Source organism: Suncus etruscus, chromosome 3, assembly GCF_024139225.1.
Source record: "Suncus etruscus isolate mSunEtr1 chromosome 3, mSunEtr1.pri.cur, whole genome shotgun sequence".
In the NCBI taxonomy this organism is placed as follows: domain Eukaryota; kingdom Metazoa; phylum Chordata; class Mammalia; order Eulipotyphla; family Soricidae; genus Suncus; species Suncus etruscus.
Window position 1 is genome coordinate 154,437,982 of NC_064850.1, and position 26,824 is coordinate 154,464,805.

The window sequence follows — 26,824 nt, forward strand, 5'->3', positions numbered from 1 at the left end:
ATTTGAAGAACACCTCTACTATACTTCGTAAGTGAATTATTTCTTTCATTTTATTGAACTTAATTTCTCATTTTACCCTCTTTTTGACCAGGTGAAGAATTCAGGTTAAGGCATATCCTCATGTAGATTGTCTATTGGGACCATACTCAATTTGAGAAATAAATTGTAGATTGTCTCAAGAGTGTTTTCTGACAATTAGTGTTCTTTAGCATTGACAGTGGAGTATGACCAGAAATGAGTCCTGGGGAACTTTGAGGAAAGGCCTTGGTGTGGTAAAGGGAATTGAAAAATAAAACCCAAAAGGCAGGTGTGAGTTTTTTGTTTTTAAGCAATTTATGCACATTTCACTCTCTTTACTAGGTCACTGTGAAACTGACAGTTCAAATTGTAGGGTTGAATCATACACATAAGGGGAAAAAAATGCTATATATCTAGAGCAATAAAAATACAGATATCTGTATATATCTGTGTTCAGTTAGATTTATTAAGTCAGTCACTATTTGGGGAAAAGTGCTATCTTCCTAAAGTTGTGAATTATGAAAGACATTTCTGTTGGACTGCTGACTGTCCCTTGGGGTTGGTTTCATTTATAACATTGCCTCAGGCCTTCTGCTGTATCCTGTTAGAATGACCTCCTTTTCAACCCTTTGCTGGCAGCTGTAATAGGGCTCTTTACCCTGAATCCATCAAGCTTGTCACATGACAGACATGAACTGTGACCCTTTTCTTCCTTACTCAGATGACTATTTCTGTTTTAACAGTTTCATCTGATTGTCTTTAGTTGTATCTCTTTGCTCTTTTTCTTTTCTATGTAAGTTCTTTATCTATTGCAACTAATTTTTATTGATGCATAATAAAAGATTATTTGTACAAAATAGTGCACAAGTTATAAGCATGTCTGTTGAATATTCACAGCATGTACATACCGGCAATACTGAGATCAAGGAAGAAAGTATTACTGGAGTCCAGAAAACTTCTGCTATTCCTAGTCCTCTCCACACAAAGGGAATAGTAAAGTTTTTTGGAGCTGTAGGATATTGAATTGAACTCTGGGATTCCTACAAGCAAGTGCTCTAACTCTAAACTACTTGCCTGGTTCAGCAACTATAATCTTGAATCCTATGGTTTGCCTGTTTTATATTGTTTTCTTTTTAATTCTATATAAACTTAAACTATATAGATTCCTTTGCATCTGTGTCCTTTTTCCCCCCACTTCCAGAGACTGAATCCAGTCCTCATACATGCAGAGCAAGAACTCGTACACATTTGTCCCATTTGTTCTTTTCCTAGTCCACCTGTTTCACAAAATATATTTGTGATAGTCATTCATGTCAATCTTTTCTTTTGTTTTTTTTTGAGGGGGGTGTCATACCCAGTGGCACTCGGGTTACTCCTGGCTCTGCACTCAGAAATCGCTCCTGGCAGGCTTGAGGGACCATATGGGATGCCCGATTTGAACCACCATCAGTCTAGGATGGGCTGTATGCATGACAAACACCCTACTGCTATCCTATCTCTCCAGCCCTGTTAGTCAATTATTGCTGCAAATAATTGAATATTTTATAAATTTGCTTTAATAACCATTTAGATTGTATTTAATATTAGTGCTAAACATTTTCATACTTTTGTTTATATAATGCCCTGCTGCTGTACGCTACTAGCCTTAGTATTTTTTTTCCTTTCTTTAAAAATGCATCATGGGGCCGGAGAGATAGCACAGTGGCATTTGCCTTGCAAGCAATCGACCTGGAACCTAAGGTGGTTGGTTCGAATTTCGGAGTCCCACATGGTCCCCAGTGCCTGCCAGGGGCTATTTCTGAGCAGGTAGCCTGGAGTAACCCCTGAGCACCGCCGCGTGTGACCCAAAAACCAAAAAAAAAAAAATGCATCATATAGTTGACATAGTTTACCATAATAAATTTGCTTTCAGATAAGTGAGAGCAAAGTTATTAAAAGAAGAATAAAAAAGAAAAAGGAAGGGGCCAGAGAGATAGCATGGAGGTAAGACGTTTGCCTTGCATGCAGAAGGACGGTGGTTCGAATCCCAGCATCCCATATGGTTCTCCGAGCCTGCCAGCAGCAATTTCTGAGTGTAGAGCTAGGAGTAACCCCTGAGCGCTGCCGAGTGTGACCCCCCCCCCAAAAAAAAAAAGAAAGAAAGAAAGAAAGAAAAGAAAAGGAAGAAAAAATTTAAAAAAGAAGTAAATTATTAAGCTAATTTGTGAAAATTATTGTATCTCCAATGAAGTCATTAAAACAATGGAAGAAGTTTTAGGAAGCTCTCCATTCTGTTAAATTGGTGTGTTCTTATCCTAGGGATGACAGCATCAAACAAATTAAGTTGTTCAGAAATTCGAAGCACTATTACTGATACTGAAACTTTTGTGGGACATGTTCTCAATTGCTAGGAGGAAACGGGGAGGATGTCTGCACTCACTCCAAAAAAGCCTTGGTGATATCAGCCCAAATTTACCTGAAGTTTGTTTAGATTGGTGTCCTCCCAAAGAGAACTGTAGAGGAGTGGTGTAGCAGGGCCATCGACAAAGTGGTGATTCTGGGTGATGAATGCAGCAGACATGGCTTCGTTGGGGTGGACTGTTGGCCTGCCCTCTCTTCCTGAGATTGCCATCTTTGTGTTCCACGGCCAGTGTGCCCATGATTTTTCATGGCTTGGTTTACATCTCTTTCAAGAAAAGATGGCAACTATGGACCATCCATCCATCCCAAATTCAGTGTGTCTGCATCATTGGATGGATGGTCCATAGTTGGCATCAAGTTCCATTCCAGGTCTCCTGGGTAGTTTGGCTGGCATTTCAGACCCACTACAGGAAACCCCACTGTGTTCCCAGGAAGCAAACCATCTAAGCTTGCAATTTAATTTGGTTTGCGGGGGAGTGCAAACCTGGTGGTGTTCAGTAGTTATTCCTAGTTCTTAACATTCAGGTATCACTCCTGGTGAGCTTCAGGGACCGTATATGGTGCCAGGAATGGAATCCAGCTCAGCTGTGCAAGGCAAGTGCCCTACCCTCTGCATTATCTCTCTGACTTAATCAGTTTAGAATTTATTCACATAATACAGCCACAGGTTATGAAAAACATAATCATAATTTATCACTTCTCCCACCCATTTCAGCAAGAGAGGAGAAAAGGGGGGAACCCCCAGAATCCTCTAAGAAAGCAGGAAGTGGAAGTGCCTAACATAACTCAGGTATTAAGTGCTCAAGGACCTGTTCTGAACAATAAGAAATCATTGGAGATATGGGCTATAGATCTGAAGCTTGTAAGGCTTTTTATACATATTTGCAATTATATACAAAAGAAATACAGTAGGCTTTTGCATATACATAAACCAATGAAATGACCTCTGTAATCTAAACAGTGATGACATTTATTATGCCCAGAAGATTTTAAGATTAAAAACAAAAGTTGGGTATGGAGCTGTAACCTAATGATAAATGCCTGATTTGCATTGAAAGGCATGGGTTTGATCCCTGGCACCACTTGGTAAGGAAGCAGGAGATTATACTGATTGATTGAGAGACTGGCCTGAAATATGCAGGAAATAGTGGAGAAATAAGAGTCTCTTTACATGGCCCAGGTGGGAGAGAGAGTGAAAAAGGTAGTGAATCAGGTGCAGGAGTCCAGGCTGCAGAGGGCTGAACTAACTCTATTATGTTATTTCTGGTACCAGCTCAGAAACCAGAGGCCAATGACAGGTTGTACTGACAGCTTTTCCTTTTATTCCTTTATAAATGATTGCTTATCTTAAATTTGTTTCTCTTTTTATTCGATTTAGGGCTTAAAAGACAATCTTGCTTCAGGGGCATCCAGCCTGACAGCCAGCAAACAGTTGCTTCGTCCAAGAATCACAAGAATCTGCCTCAGGGACTTGATATTCTGTATGGAACAGCAAAGGGAAATGAAGTATTCACGAGAGCTCTATGTTGCCCTTCTGAAGTGACCACTCCACTCCTTGTCCAGATCCTTGCTGTTTACTGCCAAAGAAGACATAAGGAGCATTGTTGCACTGTCCTGTAATTTCTGTTCGTAGAAAAATAACCATCGATTTGGAAAAGACCATTGTTTACAGTTCTAAGCTTTTATTATACCAATATGTACCAAAGGGTTCTTGAAAGAATTCAGCTTTGCTATCTGAAAATTGGTTATGAATGCAGTTCACACAGAAATAGGCATCTCCCTATCTATGCATTTAATTGTAGCACATAACAGCCATATTTGTTACTCCTTGCTTCATTCGCCAGACTTAGAAGGTGAGATCTCTTTTTCTAATACAGCCTGCATTGAGACACAGAGAAAATTGAGTGTCACCCCTTTCCAAGGTAAATATCTTGTGAACCAATCTCAAACAAAGGGTTAGGTTTTCTGGACTAAAACCCAAGTTGCTTCCTAGTTATAACAACTGAAGGTGACACAGCCTACAGCCTAGGGCTTGAGGTGAGTAAGCCCCAGTGGTATCAAAACTGAAATGGGGACCATTTGTGGTTGAGGTTGCTGCTCTCTAGTTCATATCATCTGTTCCTTTACAACTTCTAGTACCAAATGAGGGACATCCTTGTCAAGGAGATCCTGAAATTGAACCTGTTAGTCTACCTCATTGAAAAATGGAGGAGGCGAGAAGTGTTAGGAGGGGTGGGGCAATTTGTTCGAACTTAGGAAGAAGGTAAAGTAAAAAAAAATCATAAGAAAGAAATGATGTTGACATACTTACTCAAAGGAGCAGTAGTAGAATAGGAAGTCCAAAACATTTGGTATGTGTTTCTTTTTCTTTCTTATTTATTTTTAAATTTTCATTTTGAGCCATACCCAGTAATGCTCAGGTGTTACTTCTGGGTCTACACTAGCTATTATGAGGGACCATATGAGTTGCTGGAATTGAACCCAGCCCAGCTGCATGCAAGGCCTACCCTACCCTACAGTACTACACTCTAGCCCTACTTCATGTTTCTTGACAGTAAAAAAAAAAAAAAAAAAAAAAAGCTTTAGCCCAGCAATAAAGGAAAATACAGCAATATTTTCAAATTATAGTATTTCAAGAGAAAAAGAGTTCTTTTTTCTTAGTATTATTTTAAATTTCTTAGAGTTTTGTAAAATATTTTACCTTAAGTTTTAAATTTCTTGTATTAAAAAAATCATACTTGGTGGTAATGTAGGATGTCATTTTGGATTTCATACTAAAAAGATGGTATCAGCACCTCACCCTTGGGAATCTTGGTTCTAAATATCTTATGAAAAGCATGTCATACATATATGTACGTATATACTCATCTGAAGATAAAGCAGATGTTTTGCAAAGCAAAACTTTTTTCTTTCACCTGTGTGGCATGTAGCTGGTGAAAAATAAAATCTGTAATTCAAATCACAAAAGAATGCAAATCCTCCAAGATTTTTTTTTAATGGAAAGCTGTTCTTGGGGGGAAAAAATCAGGAGGAAGGACAGCTCAAGTATTTCCTTACACTTCATCCTGTTTTTTCTGTTGGAACTGTTAAGGTCATATTTTGTAAGTTTCAAATTTGCCACAGTTTTTGTTTCTCAAAAGTTATGCTATAAATTATGTATATGGTAAGACTAAGAGATATCTTGGTTTTGATATTTAAATGCTTAGCTTTATTTTTTGTAAAGCACAGCTATGCTTGTATTTGTGTATAATTTTATTGATCAGATGTTTAAAATTATTTCAAATACTTCATTAAAATAATTATTTTATTATATGAGTAGCTTTGCTTCATTAGTTTTGAGAACTATTATTATTAGTAACCAGCGCCTGATTCTGGGGACTAGGCAGCTGATCTTCTTTTGACTATTGCCTACTTTGGAGTATCCAGTATCTCACTTCAGATGCCAGTTACCATATCACTCTCTCTGAATTTGTTGTAAATTTGCATACTATATTATTCACAAAAGAGGTAAGCATATCATTACAGAAGTTTTTCTTAGACCATCAAAATTTTCTTACTAAGATAATCTTTTTCATGGGCCAGAGCAGTGACACAAGAGGTAGGGTGTTTGCCTTGCATGCGCTAACCTAGTTCAGACTACAGTTTGATCCCCTGGTGTCCCATATGGTCCCCAAAGCCAGGAGTGATTTCTGAGCACATAGCCAGGAGTAACACCTGCACGTCACAGGGTGTGCCCCCCCCAAAAAAAATACTCGTTTTCAAAATTATTATTTATTTTACATGCCAAGGATTAAATTTAGGCCTCGGATATAAAGCTTGCACTGTCCTACTGAACCACATCCCCAACCCAGGCACTCTTTTTACCTATGAGCTCGTTAATAGATATATTCATTATAGCCCAACCCTTAATAAGAACAGTTTTTGGGGTGCAGGTGGGGAGGTTCTCCCAAGCAGTGTTCTAGTGAAGAAGCTGAGACTGCTATACTATCATACCCCGCAGTACACAATCCTAGGACCACCCTGATGGTACTGGGGATAACAGCTTTTTACTGAACATGTTATAGAAGTTAAAGAAAACTCAAGCCAACAGTGAAATGCCTTCACCAGCCCCTATGCTGCAGGTAAGTCTCCCAACTCTAATAATGACAAGCCAGGCCGAAATGGTTCAGCATTTCCACTGGCTGTACCTGGTAAGGAGCAAGTAGATGCAAGCAAGCTCTGAAGCGGTGCATAGTGTGGGGAGGATGGGCAAGAAACTGTAGAGTGTATTGCTAGTGTCTGAAATAAGGGTTCAGCAAAACATGACCTTAACTTCCTTGGAAGGAAAACCTTAATAGCAGCTAAGGAAGGCATTAATATATTCTCTTAACTTCTGTCATGAAGTATATCTTCTAGGAGCCAGAGTGATAGCACAGCCATAGAGCGTTTACTTTGCAAGCGGCCGACCTGGGATGTACACAGATTCAATCCTCAGCATCCCATGTGGTCCCTGAGCTGCCAGGAGCGATTTCTGAGCACAGAGCCAGGAGTAAACCCTGAGGGCTTCTGGGTGTGACCCAAAAATAAAAACAACAGGGTCCTGGAGAAATAGCACAGCGGTGTTTGCCTTGCAAGCAGCCGATCCAGGACCAAAGGTGGTTGGTTTGAATCCCGGTGTCCCATATGGTCCCCCATGCCTGCCAGGAGCTATTTCTGAGCAGACAGCCAGGAGTAACCCCTGAGCAACGCTGGGTGTGGCCCAAAAAACAAAAAAAAAAAAAAAAAACGGGCCGGAGAGATAGCAAGCTGCCGATCCAGGACCTAAGGTGGTTGGTTTGAATCCCGGCACCCCATGTGTGGCCCAAAAACCGGGAAAAAAAAAAAACCAACAACAACAACAACCAAAAGTATGTCTTCTACACAGAGAATATAATTCCCAAGGTACTGTTTCCTCAGTTTGCAAAATGTTTAGCCTTGTGGTTAGGTTAGATGAAAAAATTAGATATTCTTATTGACTTACTGTTTTGCCAATGTCTTAATTCATCAAACCTCTTTTCACTTTTTAAAAACGAGACAATAGATAACAATCTTGTATGGCAGTTCACTAGAGCCAATCAATGACTGTCCACTTTAGGGGGGCTGTAATAAATTTATCTTATCTGATTGGGCAATATATGATGGTGCTTAGGGGCTACCTTCAGGTCTAGTAGAAATCACTCCCAGCTGCACTACCTCGTTGGTCCCTAAAGAATGTTTTTAATTAAAATTTGGTTCCCTAGACCCCATGTGGGATCACTTTTAAGCACAATCAGGAATATCTGTCAAGCACTGCAGGTGTGTATTTGGGGGCCTGGCTGCATTCAGAGATCACTTCGTGGGCTCTGTGGACCATAGGGGATGCTGGGAATGGAATCTGGATTGACTGCATGCAAGCCAAGCACCTGACCCACATTACTACTGCTCTAATGCAGCAATTTAACTTTCCTTAGTGTTTTTATTTCTTAACATTGCATTGGAAATAACTTGTTTTATTAGAATTTTGAGAAAAGCTCCCAAAGAATTAAGACTTGGGCTGAAGAAATAGCTCAGTGGAATGTACGCTGTTTACAGGAGAAACAGCATGCGGCTGACCCGAGTTTAATTCTAAGATCCATATGGCCTCCTGAGCCCACAAAGTAATTTCTGAATGTAAAGTCAGGAGGAAACCCGAAGCATGGCTGGGTGTGCCCAAAAAAACAAAGAAAATTCAAATGGAACAAGGATCTCACACAATATGTTGGCCTTATTTTAGTTCTACACTGAACGATCTAAGCATGTATTTTGGAAAGGATACTCTTTTAAACTGTTCAGTCAAAAAAAACTTTATTGTATCCTAAATTTGTCAACAACTTCGTTGCTCTTTATTTCATCACAAACAGCAATAAATAGGATAGATGGAGGTACACTATACTTTAGGCAGATACAGATAGTTATGGGGAGGGTAGCAAGACAGGCAATAGGTTGTGTGTGTGTGTGTGTGTGTGTGTGTGTGTGTGTGTGTGTGTTTTGGGGCCACACCCGGTGAGCTCAGGGATTACTCCTGGCTTGGGGGACCAAATGGGGCGCTGGGGGATTGAACCTCAGTCTGTCCTAGGTCAGCTGCGTGCAAGGCAAATGCCCTACCACTGTGCCACTGCTCCAGCCCCTGCAGTAGTTTGGGGGGGGGGGAGAATTGACTGCTCCAAATGAATCAGTAGCATCATTAACAGCATCCTCCAACCATGAACGCAGTATTAAAAATCAGCCTGAATTGCAATATCATTCCAACCAGTGAGTTGTCAAATGTTCTTATGACAAATTTGAAAGAAATTTCCAGGCAAGAGGCACTATAGAAAACAATGTCTCGGGGCCAGTGAGGTGGTGCTAGAGGTAAGGTGTCTGCCTTGAAAGCGCTAGCCAAGGAAGGACCCATCCCATATGGTCCCCTCAAGCCAGGGGCAATTTCTGAGTGCTTAGCCAGGAGTAACCCCTGAGCATCAAATGGGTGTGGCCCCAAAAACCAAAAAAAAAAAAAACAAGAAAATGTCTCATGATGCAGTTATCATTATAATGATCATCCTAATCTATGATGATGCTTCTAGTCAAGAGAGACATATATATACAATGCAAAGTAGCATTCTAAGGGGTGGTGTGTATGTTCTCATTGGTATCTGGGGAAATGATACTACTTCCAAATGGAACAATTGTGACAGATTGCTCAGAAAGGAAGTAAAATTTAATCTGAACAATGAAAAAAAGGGTAAGATATTTAGGACAGTGATATTGAGAACAAGAAAAAAAATTTCAAGTTGCAAATTAAGTTAGAGGTTGAAAAGAAATAAGTTAACTTTTAACAAGAGCCACTCACTGAGTGGGAAAAACTATTTGGATATTAGGGGCTAATATCCAAAATATACAAGGCACTGACAGGAGTTTACAAGAAAAAAACATTTAACCCCATCAAAAAATGGAGAGAAGAAATAAACAGACACTTTGTGAAAGAAGAAATACAAATGGCCAAAAGGCACATGAAAAAAATGCTCCATATCACTAATCATCAGGGAGATGCAAATCAAAACAACTATGAGGTACCATCTCACACCACAGAGATTGGCCCACATCACAAAGAATGAGAACAAGCATGCTGGCGGGGATGTGGAGAGAAAGGAACTCATTCACTGCTGGTGGGAATGCCATCTAGTTCAACCTTTCTGGACAGCGATATGGAGATTCCTCCAAAACCTGGAAATTGAGCTCCCATACGATCCAGCTATATCACTCCCAGATATGCTTCTTGACTAGAAGCATCATCATAGATTAAGAACACAAAAATACAATACAAAAATCTCTTCCTCATACCTATATTCAATACCACACTATTTTCAATAGCCAGACTCTGGAAACAACCAAGATGTCCTTCAACAGATGAATGGCTAAAGAAACTGTGGTACATATACTCAATGGAATATTATGCAGCCGTCATGAGAGATGAAGTCATAAAATTTTTCTATACATGGATGTACATGGAATTATTATGCTGAGTGAAATAAGTCAGAGGGAGAGAGATAGATGCAGAATAGTCTCACTCATCTATGTTCTTTAAAAAAGAATGAAAGACATTTTTGCAATAATTCTCAGAGACAAAAGACAGGAGGGCTGGAAGGTCCAGCTCAAGACATAAAGCTCACCACAAAGAGTGGTGAGTGCAGTTAAAGAAATAACTACACTGAGAACTATCATAACAATGCGAATGAATAAGGGAGTAGAAAGCCTGTATAGAGTACAGGTGGGGGTGGGGTGGGGAGGAGGAAGATTTGGGACATTGGTGGTGGGAATGTTGCACTGGTGAATGGGGGTGTTCTTTATATGATTGAAACCCAACTACAATCATATTTGTTTTTTTACAATCATATTTGTAATCAAGGTGTTTACAAAAATATTAATAAAAAATAAAAAAGAATAAAATGATTATAATACAAAAAAGTATAACTTTTTAATGAGAGGTTGAAGTGAATAGAATGCTTAGAGCCAGGAATAAGTTCTGAGCACCCATGTGTGGAGGGGGGTACTTTTCAGGAAGTAAATATCTAGTTTGACAAATTATAAGAGTCATGCAATGGGAAAATAAAAGATAGCTTTGCAAATGTAGGACCAATTACTCTATTTCCACTGGCCAAGATAAAAAAAATGTACAAAAGACTAAAATTTTATTTTGTTTTGGGGCCCCACATACCAGGCAGTGTTCAGAGAATACTCCTGACTCTGTACTCAGAAATTACTCCTGGCAGGTTTGGGGACCACAGGGATCTAACAGGTCAGCTGTGTGCAAGGCAAATGCCCTACCTTCTGTATTATTGCCCCAGCTCTTAAAATTAAAATACACAAAGGAATTTATAGTAAAGACCCCTTCCTTTGCTTTCTAGGTCAATTCTTCATAATTTATATTTCAAAGAAATTACAGGAAAAGAACAAAGCTGGTGAAAATTTCCCAAAAGCTTCCTCCATCAAAGATAGCCCCTTAATTCTAAAATTTATACCTAAATTATTGTCAGCATTGTAAAAAACTGGAAGGACAGGAAAGACTAGGGAAATGGAAACACTACTGCAATGTGTTTCATTCCAGTCATTTCTATATTAACTATGGGTGTTTCAAATTATAGTATTCTAAACTTATGTACCATTGAAAATGCTAAGGGGTGAAATGAGAATAAACAGCAAGAAGAATAAAATCACAGAGTAATGTTGAGGCCATATTCTTTGTTTTTTCACAGAAAATATGAATTATTTTTTTGATTTTGGGCCACATTCATCAATGCTCAGGGGTTACTCTTGGCTATGCACTCAGAAATCGCTCCTGGCTTGGGGGACCATATAGGACTCCTGGGGATCGAAGCAGGGTCTGTCCTAGGCTAGCGCGTGCAAGGCAGATGCCTTACACCCTATGCCACTGCTCCGGCCCCAGATATGGATTTTTTAAAAGGGATTTCTGCTTGTCCTGAAGGACAAAGTGAAAGCTGCCCTTCGATCTCCATCAGTCCTTCCTTACACTAGCTTTTTACATGAGAAGGAGGAGGAATAAAGACTATAATTCTATCCAAACTATTGCATGGACTCAAAGAAGTGTTATCCTGGAGATTTAGACTATAGTTATACTTACTTTTCTCATTTGTAATTCAGTGAAGGCTTTGCCTGAGAGATGATAGGATCTTGGCTGGCTTCTTTATGGATCTTGATATCTTATTTTTGAAATATTCAGTGTAAACTTATACTGAGATTGTATTAAGAGGTAAACAAGGCACTTGCCTTGTGTGGATTGATCCTGGTTTTATCTCTGATAAAATAAAATATGGTCTCAAAGCCTCACCAGGATTGATCCTGTGCACAGAGTTAAGAGTTATCCCTGGGGCCCGGAGAGATAGCACATTCTAAATGGAACTACTGGGCCCGGAGGAATAGCACAGCGGCGTTTGCCTTGCAAGCAGCCGATCCAGGACCAAAGGTGGTTGGTTCGAATCCCGGTGTCCCATATGGTCCCCCGTGCCTGCCAGGAGCTATTTCTGAGCAGACAGCCAGGAGTGTAATCCCTGAGCACCACCGGGTGTGGCCCCCCAAAAAAATAATGGAACTACTTATTTGGAGTTTAAGCATAATGATATTTTTGAGGCTATCTCATGGTTATTCATTCCAGCCTTCCACCTAATAAAGGAATTTCTGCCAACATTCCTGAAACCATCATTCGATCTGTATAGTTTCAGAGCTTGTCAACTTCCTTTCTTGTGGTATTCATATTGGAACTGTTAGCTCTATGGTTTCTTGTTGTTTTGTTTTGTTTTATTTTGGAGCCCTACCCAGCAGTGGATACTTCTGGCTCCAATCACTCTTGGCAGGTTTGGAGGACTATATAGGATGCTGAGGGTTGAACCCAGGTCAGCCGCATAGAAAGCAAATGTCTTAGTAGCTGTGCTGTTGCTTTAGCCACATGTTCTTGGTTTCTTTAACTATAAGGTTCTTTTTTTATATATACATACTTTATATCACATGATTTGCTCCCTCTTAATGTGATTACCATTCTAAGAACAGTGTCCACTACTTTAATATCCTTTTGGAAATGTGCTGCCTTATCTCCCTTCTATGCCCATTTTTTTTGTTGTTTGGGGGCCACACCCTATGATACTAGGGCTACTGCTGGCTCTGTGATCAGGAATGATCAAGTATAAGACAATGCTCTGCCCACACTGTTATCACTTTGGCCCCTAGTTCTATTTTTCTATGATCTATCTTGGTTTTATTTGAAATATCCCTTTCTATATTTAGCATTTGGGGCCTACTTTCATTCTTCAAAGTTAGACACTAACAGTGACAGTGTTGAGCCCTGACTGTGTATCAGGTGAAACCAAGCATCAGACCTGCCCCTTGATTTTTTATTTATTTTTTATTTTTTTGGTTTTTGGGCCACACTCGGTGACACTCAGGGGTTACTCCTAGCTATTAGTTCAGAAATTGCTCCTGGCTTGGGGGACAATATGGGACGCCCAGGGGTCGAACCGTGGTCCATCCTAGGCTAGCTCAGGCAAGGCAGACACCTTACAACTCTGGCCCCTGACTTGCCTCTTGAGACCCACCTAAAGAACCTCAAGTGAGTGGCCAAGAACTTCACCTGAGTGAGAGACACTGCTTCCACATCTTCCTGCTAAGTTGAGTGCCTGAGGTCTGACAGGTGACAAACAGAAGTGATTCTCACATTTCATACCTAATTCACGACAATCTGCTTGTTCTCTTTCTCTGGAGATCTTAGAAGAATAGGCATTGGGAGGTAGAACCCCAAGATGGAGGGCACTTTGGAGTAACTGAGTCATGGCTTGGAAAAACTACTTGCTAATCAAGTACACCCATTTTGGACCCCATACAAGTGAAAAACATCAAAGGTGCAGATTACTGCCAGAGAGGACTCAGTAGCTAAAAGCATGCTTTGCAGGCAGGAAGCCCTCATTAGAGGCCTAGGTTTGATCTTCAGCACCTTCTTGGGCCCAAGCACCACCTTCCGGGAACAACCCCCAAATCACAGAGTGGGTAGCTCCTGAGCCCAGCAAATGTGGCTCTGAAACAACAACAAAGGTGCAGAGTACTGACACATTATGTCTGTCACAGTAGTTACCTGCAGCTGAAGTGTCTCTACTAACACAATTTCTATTTTTCTCATGAAGACACTGTTGTGCCGCAAGACGAGGTTATTTACAGAAGTCACAGAGCAAGTCGGGCTGCTGAGATTTGAACTTTGGTCTCCAGATCCCAGGGCATACATTTTGATCCTCATAAAGGTCAAGAGTGTTTGGGTTTAGTTCGTTTGTAATTCTTCAGAAATAGCCTTTGTACCATGTGAACACTTGACCTTAGAGTCACTGTCTCTTTCCTTTTTCCTTCTGATGACTGAAGGGATCTACCTAGTTCTTCAATGTACTCTAGCTTCTCAGTATTTCATCTGCTCTTAAACATATTACACTGCACTAAATGCCACATTAAAATGTGGTTCTCCACTTCTTGGTTAAAATGTTCTATGATGGGGCCAGGAAGGTGGCGCTAGAGGTAAGGTGTCTGCCTTGCAAGCGCTAGCATAGGACCGCGGTTCGATCCCCCCGGCATCCCATATGGTCCCCGAGAAGCCAGGGGCGATTTCTGAGCGCATAGCCAGGAGTAATCCCTGAGCGTCAAACGGATGTGGCCCAAAAACAAAACAAAACAAATGTTCTATGATCCAGTCTCTCTGGAAAATAATATGAAATTACTTAAAAATAAAAAGCAAAAATGGGCCGGAGAGATAGCATGGAGGTAAGGCATTTGCCTTTCATGCAGAAGGTCATCAGTTCAAATCCCGGCGTCCCATATGGTCCCCTGTGCCTGCCAGGAGCAATTTCTGAGCATGGAGCCAGGAATAACCCCTGAGCACTGCCGGGTGTGACCCAAAAAAAATAAATAAATAAAATAAAAAGCAAAAATGGAGCTACCATTTGACCCAGCTATTCAACTTCTGGACATCTACCCCACAACACTAAAATATAAATTTGTAAAGAGATATTCAAACCTATGTTTATTGCAGCTCTTAGAACAATAGCCAGGAAAGGAAATCAACCCAAATGTTCACTAACAGATGAATGGGTTAAGAAGTGATAGCATTTCTACACAACGGAGTACCATGCAGCCATGCAGTTCATTCCAACTTTGATAGAATTAGCAGGTATTGTGTTGAAATAGCTAGAGGTAAAAAGACAAATATAGGCCCCATACCAGAGCCTTTCTCCCTAGCCTGGGGAGTGCTGGGAGGCTTGGCAGGCCCCCAGCCGTCCTTGTCTTTTTCCCCCCGAATCCAGGCCTTCCCTGGGTGCCAGCTCAGATGGCCAGAAGTGGGTTCAGGTGGACTCTTAGTGGTCCTCAGACTTCCCCCCCGCTCTGTACTCCAGTGGGGAGGTGCATGGGGAGGAGGGCGGGCAGACATTTGGCTTCCGGTTTCCTCCTTGATTCTGGAGACCAGCTCTTGTCAGGTATAGAGTTTTTCTCCCCTGGACTTCAGTCTTTCCCTGGGCACCGGTCTAGGTGGACTCTATAGGGTTCAACAGGCTTTCCCCCTATCTCTCCCTACACTAATGGGAATGCGCTCTGGGAGGAGGGCAGGCTGTTCTAGCACTGGTTTATGTTGGGACAGTCAGTGGAAATTTTTCCTCTTTGTTTTCATATTAATAGTATTGTGTGCATATATTCTACATATCCATAATATCCACCTTGATACTGCCCTACAAAGCTCATTTCTAATATTTTACTGCCTCAGTCTCAACCCTTACTTCCCCCCATCCTCCCATGTTGGTGCAGCTAATGACATGAAGCTCACCACATAGAGTGATAAGTGCAGTTAGAGAAATAACTACACTGAAAACTATCATAACAATGTGAATGAATGAGGGAAAAAGAAAGCCTGTCTCGAGTACAGGTGTGGGTGGCGTGGGAAGTAGGTAGATCTGGGAAATTGGTGGTGGGAATCCTGCACTGGTGAAGGGGGGTGTTCTTTACATGACTGTAAATTAATAAATATAACTACAATTATATTTGTAATCACGGTGTTTAAATAAAGATAATTAAAAAATGAAATTTAGAAAGCACTACTGTAGGGCCTGGAGAGATAGCACAGCGGTGTTTGCCTTGCAAGCAGCCAATCCAGGACCAAAGGTGGTTGGTTCAAATCCCGGTGTCCCATATGGTCCCCTGTGCCTGCCAGGAGCTATTTCTGAGCAGACAGCCAGGATTAACTCCTGAGCATCGGCCGGATGTGACCAAAAAAAAAAAAAAAAAAGAAAGCACTACTGTAAGTATGGACTTAAAAAAAAGACAAATATATGATGACATCACTTATCTATGATTCATAGAGAGATGAATCAAGTGTATTGTATACACATTATCAATAGATGAAACTTGGAGACTGGAATACAGACTTGTGAATATCAGGGGTTTATTTGGTTTGGTTTGGTTTTGGAACCACACCCTGTGACACTCAGGGGTTACTCCTGGCTATGCCCTCAGTAATCAATTCTGGCTGGGGGACTGTGTGGGATGCCCATGCTGCGTCAGCCATATGCAAGGCAAATGCCCTACTGCTGTGCCATCGCTCCAGCCCCAAGAGAAGACCGGTTTAAGGAAAGAGAGGAGGGAAAGAAGAGGTTGACTGGAAGTAACATGAGAATATGGAAGATCTGGAGTCATGGTTGGTGCTAAGGGAGGAAACAATGCACTAAAAACCATAACTGTTGGTCAGTGAATAGTTCTGGCTTGATTACGGGGAACGAAGAAGGCTGGACTGGAGGTAACACAGGGAAGAGGGGTCATGAATATTGTGGTAGTGGGGTATGCAATAACTTTGTATATCAATCCCAGAAAGTTAAACACTTTTATACTCCAGTTACCTAAGCTATAGTTAAAAATTCACTGTTTTTGTTTTCTCTGCAGAATCACTATGGCAGCTGGGACCCTATACACATATCCTGAAAACTGGCGGGCCTTTAAAGCCCTCATAGCCGCTCAGTACAGTGGGGCTCAGGTCTGCGTGCTCTCTAAACCACCCCATTTCCATTTTGATCAAACCAACCGTACCTCTCAACCGCACTCCTGTGTACTGCCAGCAAGGTTCCAGCCTTCAAGGGTGATGATGGCTTCTGTGTGTTTGAGAGCAATGTCATGGCCTACTACTGCATGTGCAATGAGGAACTGCGGGAAAGCAGCTCCGAGACCAAAGCCCAGGTGGTCGAATGGGTTAGTTCTGCCAACAGCAACAGCGACATAGTGCCCTCTGCCAGTACCTGCTAAGGAGGAGGTGAGTTGGATTCTGGGGTTGCTGTTGCTCACCTGAAAACTAGGATGTTTCTTATAGGCAAACGTGTGACCCTGGCCGACATCACAATTGTCTGTACCCCGTTATGGCTCTACAAACAGGTTCGGCAGCCTGTTTTCCACCAGTCCTTCCCCAATACCAACTGCTGGTTCCTCATCTGCAATAATCAGCCCCAGTTGAGTGAGGTGAAGCTATGTGAGAAGATGGTCCATTTTTCTGAGAGACAGCTGAAAAAGGAAATCCCACGGAAGGAGGACACCCAGGAAGGAGGAAAGCAGACATCCAGGTCCATCTGAAGGAGTAGAAAATGGCAATGGCCACCCCAGCTCCCAAGGAGATGAACGAGTATGAACAGGCTGTGGCAGCCGAGTTGAAGGCCAAGGACCCTTTTGCTCACCTGCCCCAAAGTCTGTTTGTGTCGGAGGAGCTTAAATGCAAGTGCTCCAATGAGGACACGCTGTTTGTGGCACCGCCATACTTCTGGGAGCACTTTGATAAGAACGACTGGTCCTTGGGGTTCTCTAAGTACCACTTCTCCAGGAGCTCACCCAGATCTTCATGTGTTGCAACCTCATCACTGCAATGTTCTAATGCCCGGACAAGCTGAGGAAGAATGCCTTCGCCAGCGTCATTCTCTTTGGAACCAACAACAGCAGCTCCATTTCTGGCATCTGGGTCTTCAGAGGCCAAGATTTGGCCTTTCCTCTGAGCCAGTACTGGCAGATGGACTACAAGTCATATATGTGGTGGAAACTGGACCCGGGCAGTAAGGAGACCAAGACACTGATGCAAAAGTACTTTTCCTGGGAGGAGGCTTTCCAACATGTGGGCAAAGCCTTCAATGAGGGCAAGATCCTCAAGTAAGCATCTCTGGCTGCAGCCTACCTGCCTGCCCTTCAGGGAGAATGGAGGTCATTAAAGGAAACTGAACATTGAAAAAAATTATTGTTTTTATATAATTTTTTTTGATTTTTGTTTTTTGGGACACACCCAGTGATGCTAAGGGGTTACTCCTGGCTATGGTCTCAGAAATCGCTCCTGGCTTGGGGGACCATATGGGATACCAGGGGATCAAATCTTGATCTGTCCTAGGTTATTGAGTGCAAGGCAGATGCACCATGGCTCCAGCCCCTTTTTTATATAAATTTTATTTAAAAAATTATAGTAAAAATAAGAAAAAAATTATGGTAAAAAACGTTCTGTTCAGTCTAACAAAAATAAGTAAAGAAAGTGGTTCTTAGTCTTTAGTGATGATCATGGTATACGTAGATGGTGTGTAGTTGAAGAGAGGGCAAGAAGCCTGGGATTGATCAACCCAGGGATTATTCTCTCTTGTTCTTTAGATAGGCCAAACAGACCACAAGCAGCAGAGACTCAGGCCTTAACTGAACCAAGCCTGCATTGGAGTGAGCTTCCCTGGTGGTGGGGAGTGGGTGCCTGTACTCATTTAAGTTTGAGAAATACTTCTTGCATGAATCAGTCGCCTTTATCAACCTAAAGAGAAATTATTACAGGCAGCCTGTTAGGCTTCTTTTTGATGGCTTTGGCTTGTTCTCAATGTAGTCAGTCACGGTCATTGACATTTTGATTCTGTCACTCACTGAGAACCTTTGAGTTTAAAGTTATTCAATCAACTGTGTAATTTGTTATCCGTCTCAGCCTCATGTCACCTACAAACTCTATAAGCATGCCTTCTGTATTCATTCAGCTTGTCTGTAAGTGGGTTGAACAAGACAGGCCAGCAAGCAAACAGAACAGCAGACAGCAGCCCTCCAACATCAAGCTATTAATCAGCCTGACACCAGGCTACAGCCCACTGTGGCCAGAGCTGTCTGGAAGCACTAGAGGAGAGCACATGAAATTTCCAAGAGCTATTCTGGATTCTTAGTAAGTTCTAGACACTGTCCAGCATAGTAGCCATCTGAAAATAACATTAATAGGGCATAGGAGAACCCCTTAGTAGTGAGTTGAATTGGGCTGGGTCTCTCCAAATGGATGTATTGAAATTCTAAATCAGCACCTCTCAGTGTGACTTTATTTAGAGAGAGTTTCATTAAAGAAACAATTCCGCTAAGGTCAGAAAGATATGACAGGGGTTAAGGTGCTTTGCTTGGCATGTCATCAGCCTGGTTCAATCCCTCTCTTGCACTTCATGTGGTCCCTCGAACTTTCAAGGGTCACTTTTAAGCACAGAGCCAGAAATAGCCCCTGAGCAGTTCTGGGTCTGACTCCCAAATCCAACCTCTTTTCAAATGAAAAGTAAAAAGTTAAATAAGGTCTTTAGATGGTTATATAATGCATTGATTTAGTACAATTTAGAAATACTGGGAAATATAAAAAGTTTTCTTCTTAAACAATATAGCACTATTGAAGCAGTTTCTAAGTCGAATAAATTTAAGAATTGCAATTCCTGGCACTGTAAAAACAAACAAAAATATGAGCTAAATATAAACTTACTTAGTATGTGTATGTGTGTAAGGAGGGGGAGTTTTGGAGCCACATTCAGTGGTGCTGGGTTTTATTCCTGGCTCTGTGTTCAGGAAACAAAGGGCTCAGTGTTCAGAAACAGTGCCAGAGATTGAACTGGGGTTGACCACATACAAGGTAAGTGCCTTCCTGAACTATTTCTCTGTCCCTGAGGTGAAACTTATTAAAGCAAATGACAATTTCCTGGCTATGTACATGAGTTGTATTCAAAGGGGTAGTTCGACAAAGGTCATAAAGGATTTAAGATGGTCTGGGCCCAGAGAGATAGCACAGTGGCGTTTGCCTTGCAAGCAGCCAATCCAGGACCAAAGGTGGTTGGTTCGAATCCCGGTGTCCCATATGGTCCCCCGTGCCTGCCAGGAGCTATTTCTGAGCAGACAGCCAGGAGTAACCCCTGAGCACCGCTGGGTATGACCCAAAAACCAAAAAAAAAAAAAAAAAAAAAAGATGGTCTGCCAGTACTGAACAACCTATTTTATTTCAGTAGAGGGGTGGCTAAATGGTTCAGATATCTAAGGTACGAGCATCCACCTTTACGTGGAAGTTTCCCTTTCTTTTTTTTTTTTTTTTAAAAAATCACCCCTGGCTTGGGGGGACCATATGGGACACCGGGGGATCGAACCGCGGTCCATCCACTTGCAAGGTAGACACCTAACCTGTAGCACCACCTTCCCGGCCCCAGAAGTTTCCCTTTCTCAATCAAGCCAATTTCATGTAGTTTTGGTAGAATTTTAACCTGGGGATATGGCTCAGTGGTAGAGCATGTGCCTAGCAAAAGAGGACTGAGACTTTATCATCAGTGAAACACAAACAAATACAAGATTTTACAGGGGATAATCCACATTACAACAATACAAAGACACTATTTTTTTTTTTTTTTTTTTGGTTTTTGGGCCACACCCGGCAGTGCTCAGGGGTTACTCCTGGCTGTCTGCTCAGAAATAGCTCCTGGCAGGCACGGGGGACCATATGGGACACCGGGATTTGAACCAACCACCTTTGGTCCTGGATCAGCTGTTTGCAAGGCAAACGCCGCTGTGCTATCTCTCCGGGCCCACAAAGACACTATTTGATTGGTAGAAAATGGAGAGAGGGATATAAATCCCTAAAGATGAAGGTTCAGTAGTCAGACTTACGACCAAAGATAACTCAAAGGGATGGAACATATTTTTTGCATGCAGGAGGCCTGTGTTAAAAACTTGGCATTTTATAGTCCCAAAAGCCCATCAGGAGTGGCCCCCAGAATCATGCTGAAGCTCTTGAATACTGCTGGGTGAACCCCACATCTTACCACCAAATATGTTTTTGTTTGTTTTTGTCTATCTGGCTCCCCAAATACTTTTTTAAAATGAGAAACTCTGGGGTCAGAGAGATGGTACAGTGCCAGAGTGATAGTACATACAGCTAGTAGAGTGTTTGCCTTTTAGAGGGCTTAGCCCAAGTTGATCCCCAGCTTCCCATATGGTCCCCAAGGAATGATCCCTGAGTACAGAGCCAGGAGTAATCCCTGAGCATTGCTAAGTGTGGCCCAAGCAAACAAACAAAACAAAAAAGAGCAACAGTACAGCAAAAGGTGCATTTGGCCTACCCAGGTTTAATCTTGGCAACATATACCATCACCAAAGCATTGCCAGGAGTAAGCCCTGAGTACTGCTGGATGTGATCTATTTTTTTGTTTGTTTGTTTTTTGGGTCACACCCGACAGCACTCAGGGGTTACTCCTGGCTCTATTCTCAGAAATAGCTCCTGGCAGGCTTGGGGGACCATATGGAATCCTGGGATTCGAGCCATCGTCCTTCTGCATGCAAGAAAAATGACCTACCTCCACGTTATCTCTCTGGCTCCTGGGTGTAATCTATAAAGCAAAAATAAACAACTAAATAAATATAAAAGGAGAATCTAGCTGACAAATTATAGTGGAAGACCAGAGAGTTCTTTAAACTGTTTATTGCAAGGAGGGCAGAATTTAGTAAGTGGCATTTGCGGAACGTCCTCACTGAAGGTTTTATGAGCACTCAAACACTAAGACTTTCCAGTCTAATTGCAGACAAATTCCAACCCATGACAATTTTTTATTTTTGAGCCACACCTGGCAGTGCCTAGGGCTTACTCCTAGCTCTGTGCTAAGAGATTATTCCTGGCAGAAGTCAGTGTCAGGGATTGAATCCAGATCAACATCATGTAAGAGAAGTACCCTATTCACTATACTTTCCCTTCAGCCCCCATCTGTTCTTGACTTTCACCCATATGCTTATATTAGTAACATAAATCACTTTGTGACTTCTACCTTTACAATATCATTATAGCCACAGCTCATATTATTTTTGATTGTTTACTAGTAGCTCTTTGGCCATACCTGGCAGTACTCAGAGGTTACTCCTGGCTCTGTGCACAATGATTTCTCCTGGCAGGCTCCAGGAACCATATGAATGCCAGAGATAAAACCCCATTTGGCAGCATGCAAGGCAAGCACCCTACCTCCTGTCCTATCACTCCAGACCCTGTTTTGATAGTTTTTATTTAATTAGTCATATTTACAGAGAATGGGCTTTTATGTATTTAAAATAACTCCTGACTTTGCTCAGGAATCACTCCTGGTAGTGCTTGGGGGAAAATATACTGTACCTGGGATCAAACTGGGGATGGTCACATACAAGGAAAACATCTTATCTACTGTACTGTCATTTTAGTATCTACTTATCTAACAAGGGGCCAAAGCACGACAGTTGTGTCTGCCTTGTGTCTTGTTTTACTCTACTGGGGGATATTTTAAGTCTGTTTCACATAGTAAGGTATCAATGGCTAAAGTTGGTGGAGAAATCTAAGCTTTCCTAAAAAGCAAATGTCAGGGGACTTTGGGACATTGGTGGAGGAAACTGGACACTTTGAAGGTGTGTGTGATGTTGGGAGAATGTTTGCATAAAAATATAATTAACAGGGGCCCGGCGGTGGCGCTAAAGGTAAGGTGCCTGCCTTGCCTGTGCTAGCTAGCCTCGGACGGACCGCGGTTCGATCCCCCGGTGTCCCATATGGTCCCCCAAGCCAGGAGCAACTTCTGAGCACATAGCCAGGAGTAACACCTGAGCGTTACCGGGTGTGGCCCAAAAACCAAAAAAAAAAAATAAATTAAAAAAAAATATATATATATAATTAACAGAGACTACAGACATAGTACAACAGGCCAGGCTCTTATCTTGCACATGACCAACCCAAGTTTGATACGTGGCATCCCATATATCCCCTGAGTCTACTACTAGTGATTCTTGAATGCAGAACCAAGTTAGTAAGACCTGAGCACCACTGAATGGGGCCCAAATACACACAGAAAAAAAAAAAAGAGGGAGAATCGTTAACACTAGTGTAAATCACAATGCTTCAGTCAAAATAGGGGAAATTAATAACTAAACAAACTTTAGCCAACTTAAAACATAAATAAATAAAATCCAATTGATTTCAAAGAAAATTTCCCCACATCTTTTTTCTTGGGGTGGTGGTAATTGGGGCCACAGCTGGTGGCACTCAGGGTTTATTCCAAGCTCTGCGCTCAGAAATGGCCCCTGGAAGGCTAGGGGTACCATATAAGATGCTGGGATTCGAACCAGTGTCCACTGTACTATCACTCTGGCTCCCAATAAAGTATATTTAGCTTTACTATAAGAATGAGCTATTGATTGGAGAGATAGTAGGCAGGGCCCACCTACCTGAGCAAGCAATTAAAAACAACTTCAGAGACCTTCAGGCGCTTTCTGAGAGTGTTTCTGCCCGTGGGATGGGGAGTGATCCCACTCTGGAGCCTGGCCTCATAAGTATGTGGCTTCTTCCCATCACATCATACCTGACTTGTACTGTGCCAACCAGCTCAGAAGTGCCTCTTCGCTACCCTGATATTGGTGGAGATGGGGGACACACATCTGGAGAAAGGTTTGAAGGTTGAGGGTGCTTTTGCAGCCCCAGAGAGGAAATGGTGAGCTCGGGCTAGCATGGTTGTCCATAGGCAAGTGGCACCTGGGAATTTTCTCAGCTCTATGCCTGGTAACTTGAACTTGAGGGAGGAAATCCTTGTAGAAGCCATAATCAGGGATTTTTTGTTTGGTTTTGTTTTGGTTTTGTTTTGTTGTTGTTGTTGTTGTTGTTTTGGTCACACCCAGGAGCACTCAGGGGTTACTCCTGGCTCTACGCTCAAAAATCATCCTTCCTGGCATACTCGGGGGACCATATGGGATGCCTGGATTCGAACCACCGTCCTTCTGCATGCAAGACAAACACCCTGCCTCCGTGCTATCTCTCCGGCCCCGATAATTAGGGATTTTTACATGTTTTGTGGCTCCTCTAAAATGGAATTGCTGAATATCAGAGGGGCAAAAGTAGCTGGGCAGGGGCCTGAGAGATAGCACAGAGGGTAGGGTGTTTGCCCTACCCAGGTTTGTTCCCCAGCTTTCCATGTGTTCCCCCAAACTTGCCAGGAGTATTTTTTGAGGGCAAAGCTAGGAGCAACCCCTGAGCACAGCTGGATGTGGCCCCCAAATAAAAAACCAAATTCAAAACATACAGGCAAGGGGTGGGGGAGGAAGGAGATGGGGGGCATTGGGGATGAGAATGTTGCATTGGTGAAGGGGAGTGTTCTTTTTATGACTGAAACCCAACTACTAACATGCTTGTAATCATGGTGCTTAAATAAAGATATTATTTAAAAAAAAAAAACAGACAAACAAAAGGCAGCTAGGCAGATGCCGCCTTTGTGCTGCAATCTGAGGGCTTTACAGGCCTTTGAGTGGTGAGCTTCTTGTTGTGAGCTGGACCTTCCAGCCCTCCTCTCTTTTGTCTCTGAAAATTATTGCAAGAATGTCTATTATTTTCCTTAAAACCCATAGATGAAGGAGATTAGAGAATCCTAAATTTCTAACCTAAATTTCGGGTCTAAGAGGGGCCTAGGGTGTGTTTAAGGTTGGCAGGAACCACCAATCGTCATTGTCCAGCCTAGGGCCCCAGTGACAGTAGGGTTGGCTTAGGGATGCTACTTGGGACGCAAGCTAGTGGCTGGCCCTCAGGGACTCCTCCCCCTGGGTGAAGTGGGCCTGGAGAGGAAGGAAGGGGAGGAAGACGCTGGTCTTCCACCTCTGGTGGCCGGCAGTGTGCGGGCCCCTTGCGGGGCAGTCTCCGAGGGAAAGGAGCCAGTCCAGGCGCAGGGCCCGGTGACCGACCTGGGCGCCTACTCAACTTCTGCCCGGTGGCTGCCAAGCCAAGGGGCGCCCACGCTGCTGCAAGGAGCCTCCCCGGCTGCTCCTGCTTCAATTCCCGGGGCGGTGCAGGCCAGAGCGAGCGCAGGGGCCGCAGGTGGCTCTCGGAGCTGGACAGCCCACTGTCCCCCAAACTGTGACCAGGATCAGGAGGAGGAGTCGGCAGCCTTCGAGCAGGATCAAGGAGATGAAGTCGTAGGCAAATGCTGGCTGCGACGGGCGGCGGGGTGACTTAATAAACGAAAAGGTAAAGCGAACAGGATTCCTATGCCAGCTGGCAGCCTATTGGTATTTCCTTCCACCCTGTTTCATAATTGCTTTAGGGACTGAGAGATAGCACAGCGGGTGATTGCCGTCCTCCCATATGGTCGGTCCCTAATACGCCAGTCAGGGGTGATTCCTAAGTGCAGAGCCAGGAGTAAACTTTGAGCATCACCTTCCGATCTCCCCACAACCCCCAATAAAAGATGTGTGGCTTTGCATTTGATGCCAAAAACTCTTCCCTGGCAAAAGGATTGCATTCAGCAATCTTATCAGTGGCTGTGGCTGGGGATATGATTCGGGGTTAGATACCCAAGAGTGTGGGGGTTGGGGAGGTGGTGGTTAAGCCTACCTAGGAAAAGAACACAAAGTGGGAATTGTTGACTTGATCCTCTCCCTCTTTTTATTTGTTTTGGGGCCACACCTGGCTCTGCACTCAGGAATTATTCCTGATACTCTCAGGGGACCAAATGGGATGCTAGGGAGGGATAGAATCTAGGTTCCCCGAGTGCCGTCATTCCGTTCCCTAACCCTCTCCCCCTTTTGTTTGTTTGTTTGTTTGTTTGTTTTGAGGCCTTAACTGGAAGTGCTCAAAGACCCAGGACTATGATGCCAAGCTTGAGTTCCATCCTGCCATCCTCACGCCAGACCCTGCTCTCTGGAACTCACTAGTGTTCACTGGGGACAATAGCAGAGGCATCCAAGTATCTTTGTATCTAAGATGCAACATTTTTTTAAAAATCAAACTTTCAGCGGTTGTGCTTTTGTTTCTTGAGGAAAAGAGATGTGGGGGGGGGGTACTTTTTTCTCTCTCAATATTGTAAGGGAATTTCCAGAGATATAGATGAGTACTACTCAGAGAGGTGGAATCTTGCATATTAGATAGAAGCCAGGGACGGTGAACAGACTAGCGGCCCAAAGCTACCCAAAATCAGAGATGAGTTTATAAAAGCAAAAATCACAATTTAAGTCAGAAAGTGGATACAGTGGTTAAGGGACTGCAGGAGCTGTGATCAGCAAAGCAAATTACAGAAACAAAATAAGCTAGTTAATGGTTAAACTTGCTTGTGATCAGAAACAATTGGTTTGCAGTTATGGGGAATAATCACAATTAGGGGAAGTCATTCCAGAAGATGAACAGTTTGTTTATAGATTGTGCTTTAATGGGTTACTCCTGACCTTTGGAACAATAGAGAATAGTTCCCTTCCTGCTGGCTAGGTTAGGAGAGGAATAATGAAGTTCCTTATGTCAGGAGCCCCAAGCTAAGTGTTTGCTTGGGCCCACACCCTGCCGTGCTCTGTTAGAGCATTTCAATGGCTTGGAATTTAGGGGTGTGTCCTGCTGGTGCTGGGAAACCATCAGGCACTGAGGCTCCTGGCTGTAAAGTCTGTTTCAACCCCTTATGCTGTCTCCTTACCCCAAGTTCTGTTCACCAATGAACTTGCAGAGCTAGAAGGAACTGGGAGTCTTTGAGCTCTTCGAATTAATTGTAAACACTGGTATTGCCAAAACCAATAACCCAGTACCTAGAAATGAGTGGATGAGTAAAAAAATAATTTAGTGGACTCCTCTTTGTATCTACTTTTTGTAAAGTGGGCCAAGCTGGTTGACCTCTTTGCTAGGTAAACAAGTGCCCATTTCATTCAAACAAAGGCCTTTCTAAAGTGCAGATGGTATATTTTCTGCTTTAGATTCCTTGTTGCAGTCAAAGCGGGCATGTTACTTTGACAGTCTATGAAATAACCTTAACTTTGCCTGAAGATATTTATAACAAAACATGCAGAATTACAGCACCATAAAGCCTGCTTCACTAATTCTTGCTGATTAAAAACTTTTTTAGAGACCAATGTATAAAAACTAAAAAGACCAAACCACAGACAATGTGGAACAGTGGTGCCCCCCTCAATTTCCCACTAGGATTCAACCCCCCTTCCTGCATCTGCTTGTTTGTCCTGCTGGGAACCCTACCAGCTTCATGCGATCCATTCCCCAGGGAGAAACAAGCTTGTCTTTCTGCCATGTTGACTGTTAAACCACTGGAGGTCAGTGCTA

General features: G+C 42.7%; 2 protein-coding genes and 1 pseudogene across 3 annotated transcripts in view; 2 read left to right on the plus strand and 1 right to left on the minus strand.

The window, feature by feature from the left end:
- The window catches only part of TAF4B (TATA-box binding protein associated factor 4b), a 111,590-nt gene extending 107,073 nt beyond the window's left edge, over nucleotides 1-4,517 (plus strand). Inside the window, exon 15 of the mRNA XM_049769555.1 lies at nucleotides 3,797-4,517. Coding sequence (XP_049625512.1) covers nucleotides 3,797-3,961 — 165 coding nt within the window. The 3' untranslated portion in view covers nucleotides 3,962-4,517. The remainder of the gene's footprint in view (nucleotides 1-3,796) is intronic.
- Nucleotides 1-26,824, minus strand: part of KCTD1 (potassium channel tetramerization domain containing 1) — an 802,770-nt gene that overhangs the window by 607,688 nt on the left and 168,258 nt on the right. The window lies entirely within an intron of this gene.
- LOC126003382 (elongation factor 1-gamma-like) lies at nucleotides 16,412-17,728 on the plus strand (annotated as a pseudogene).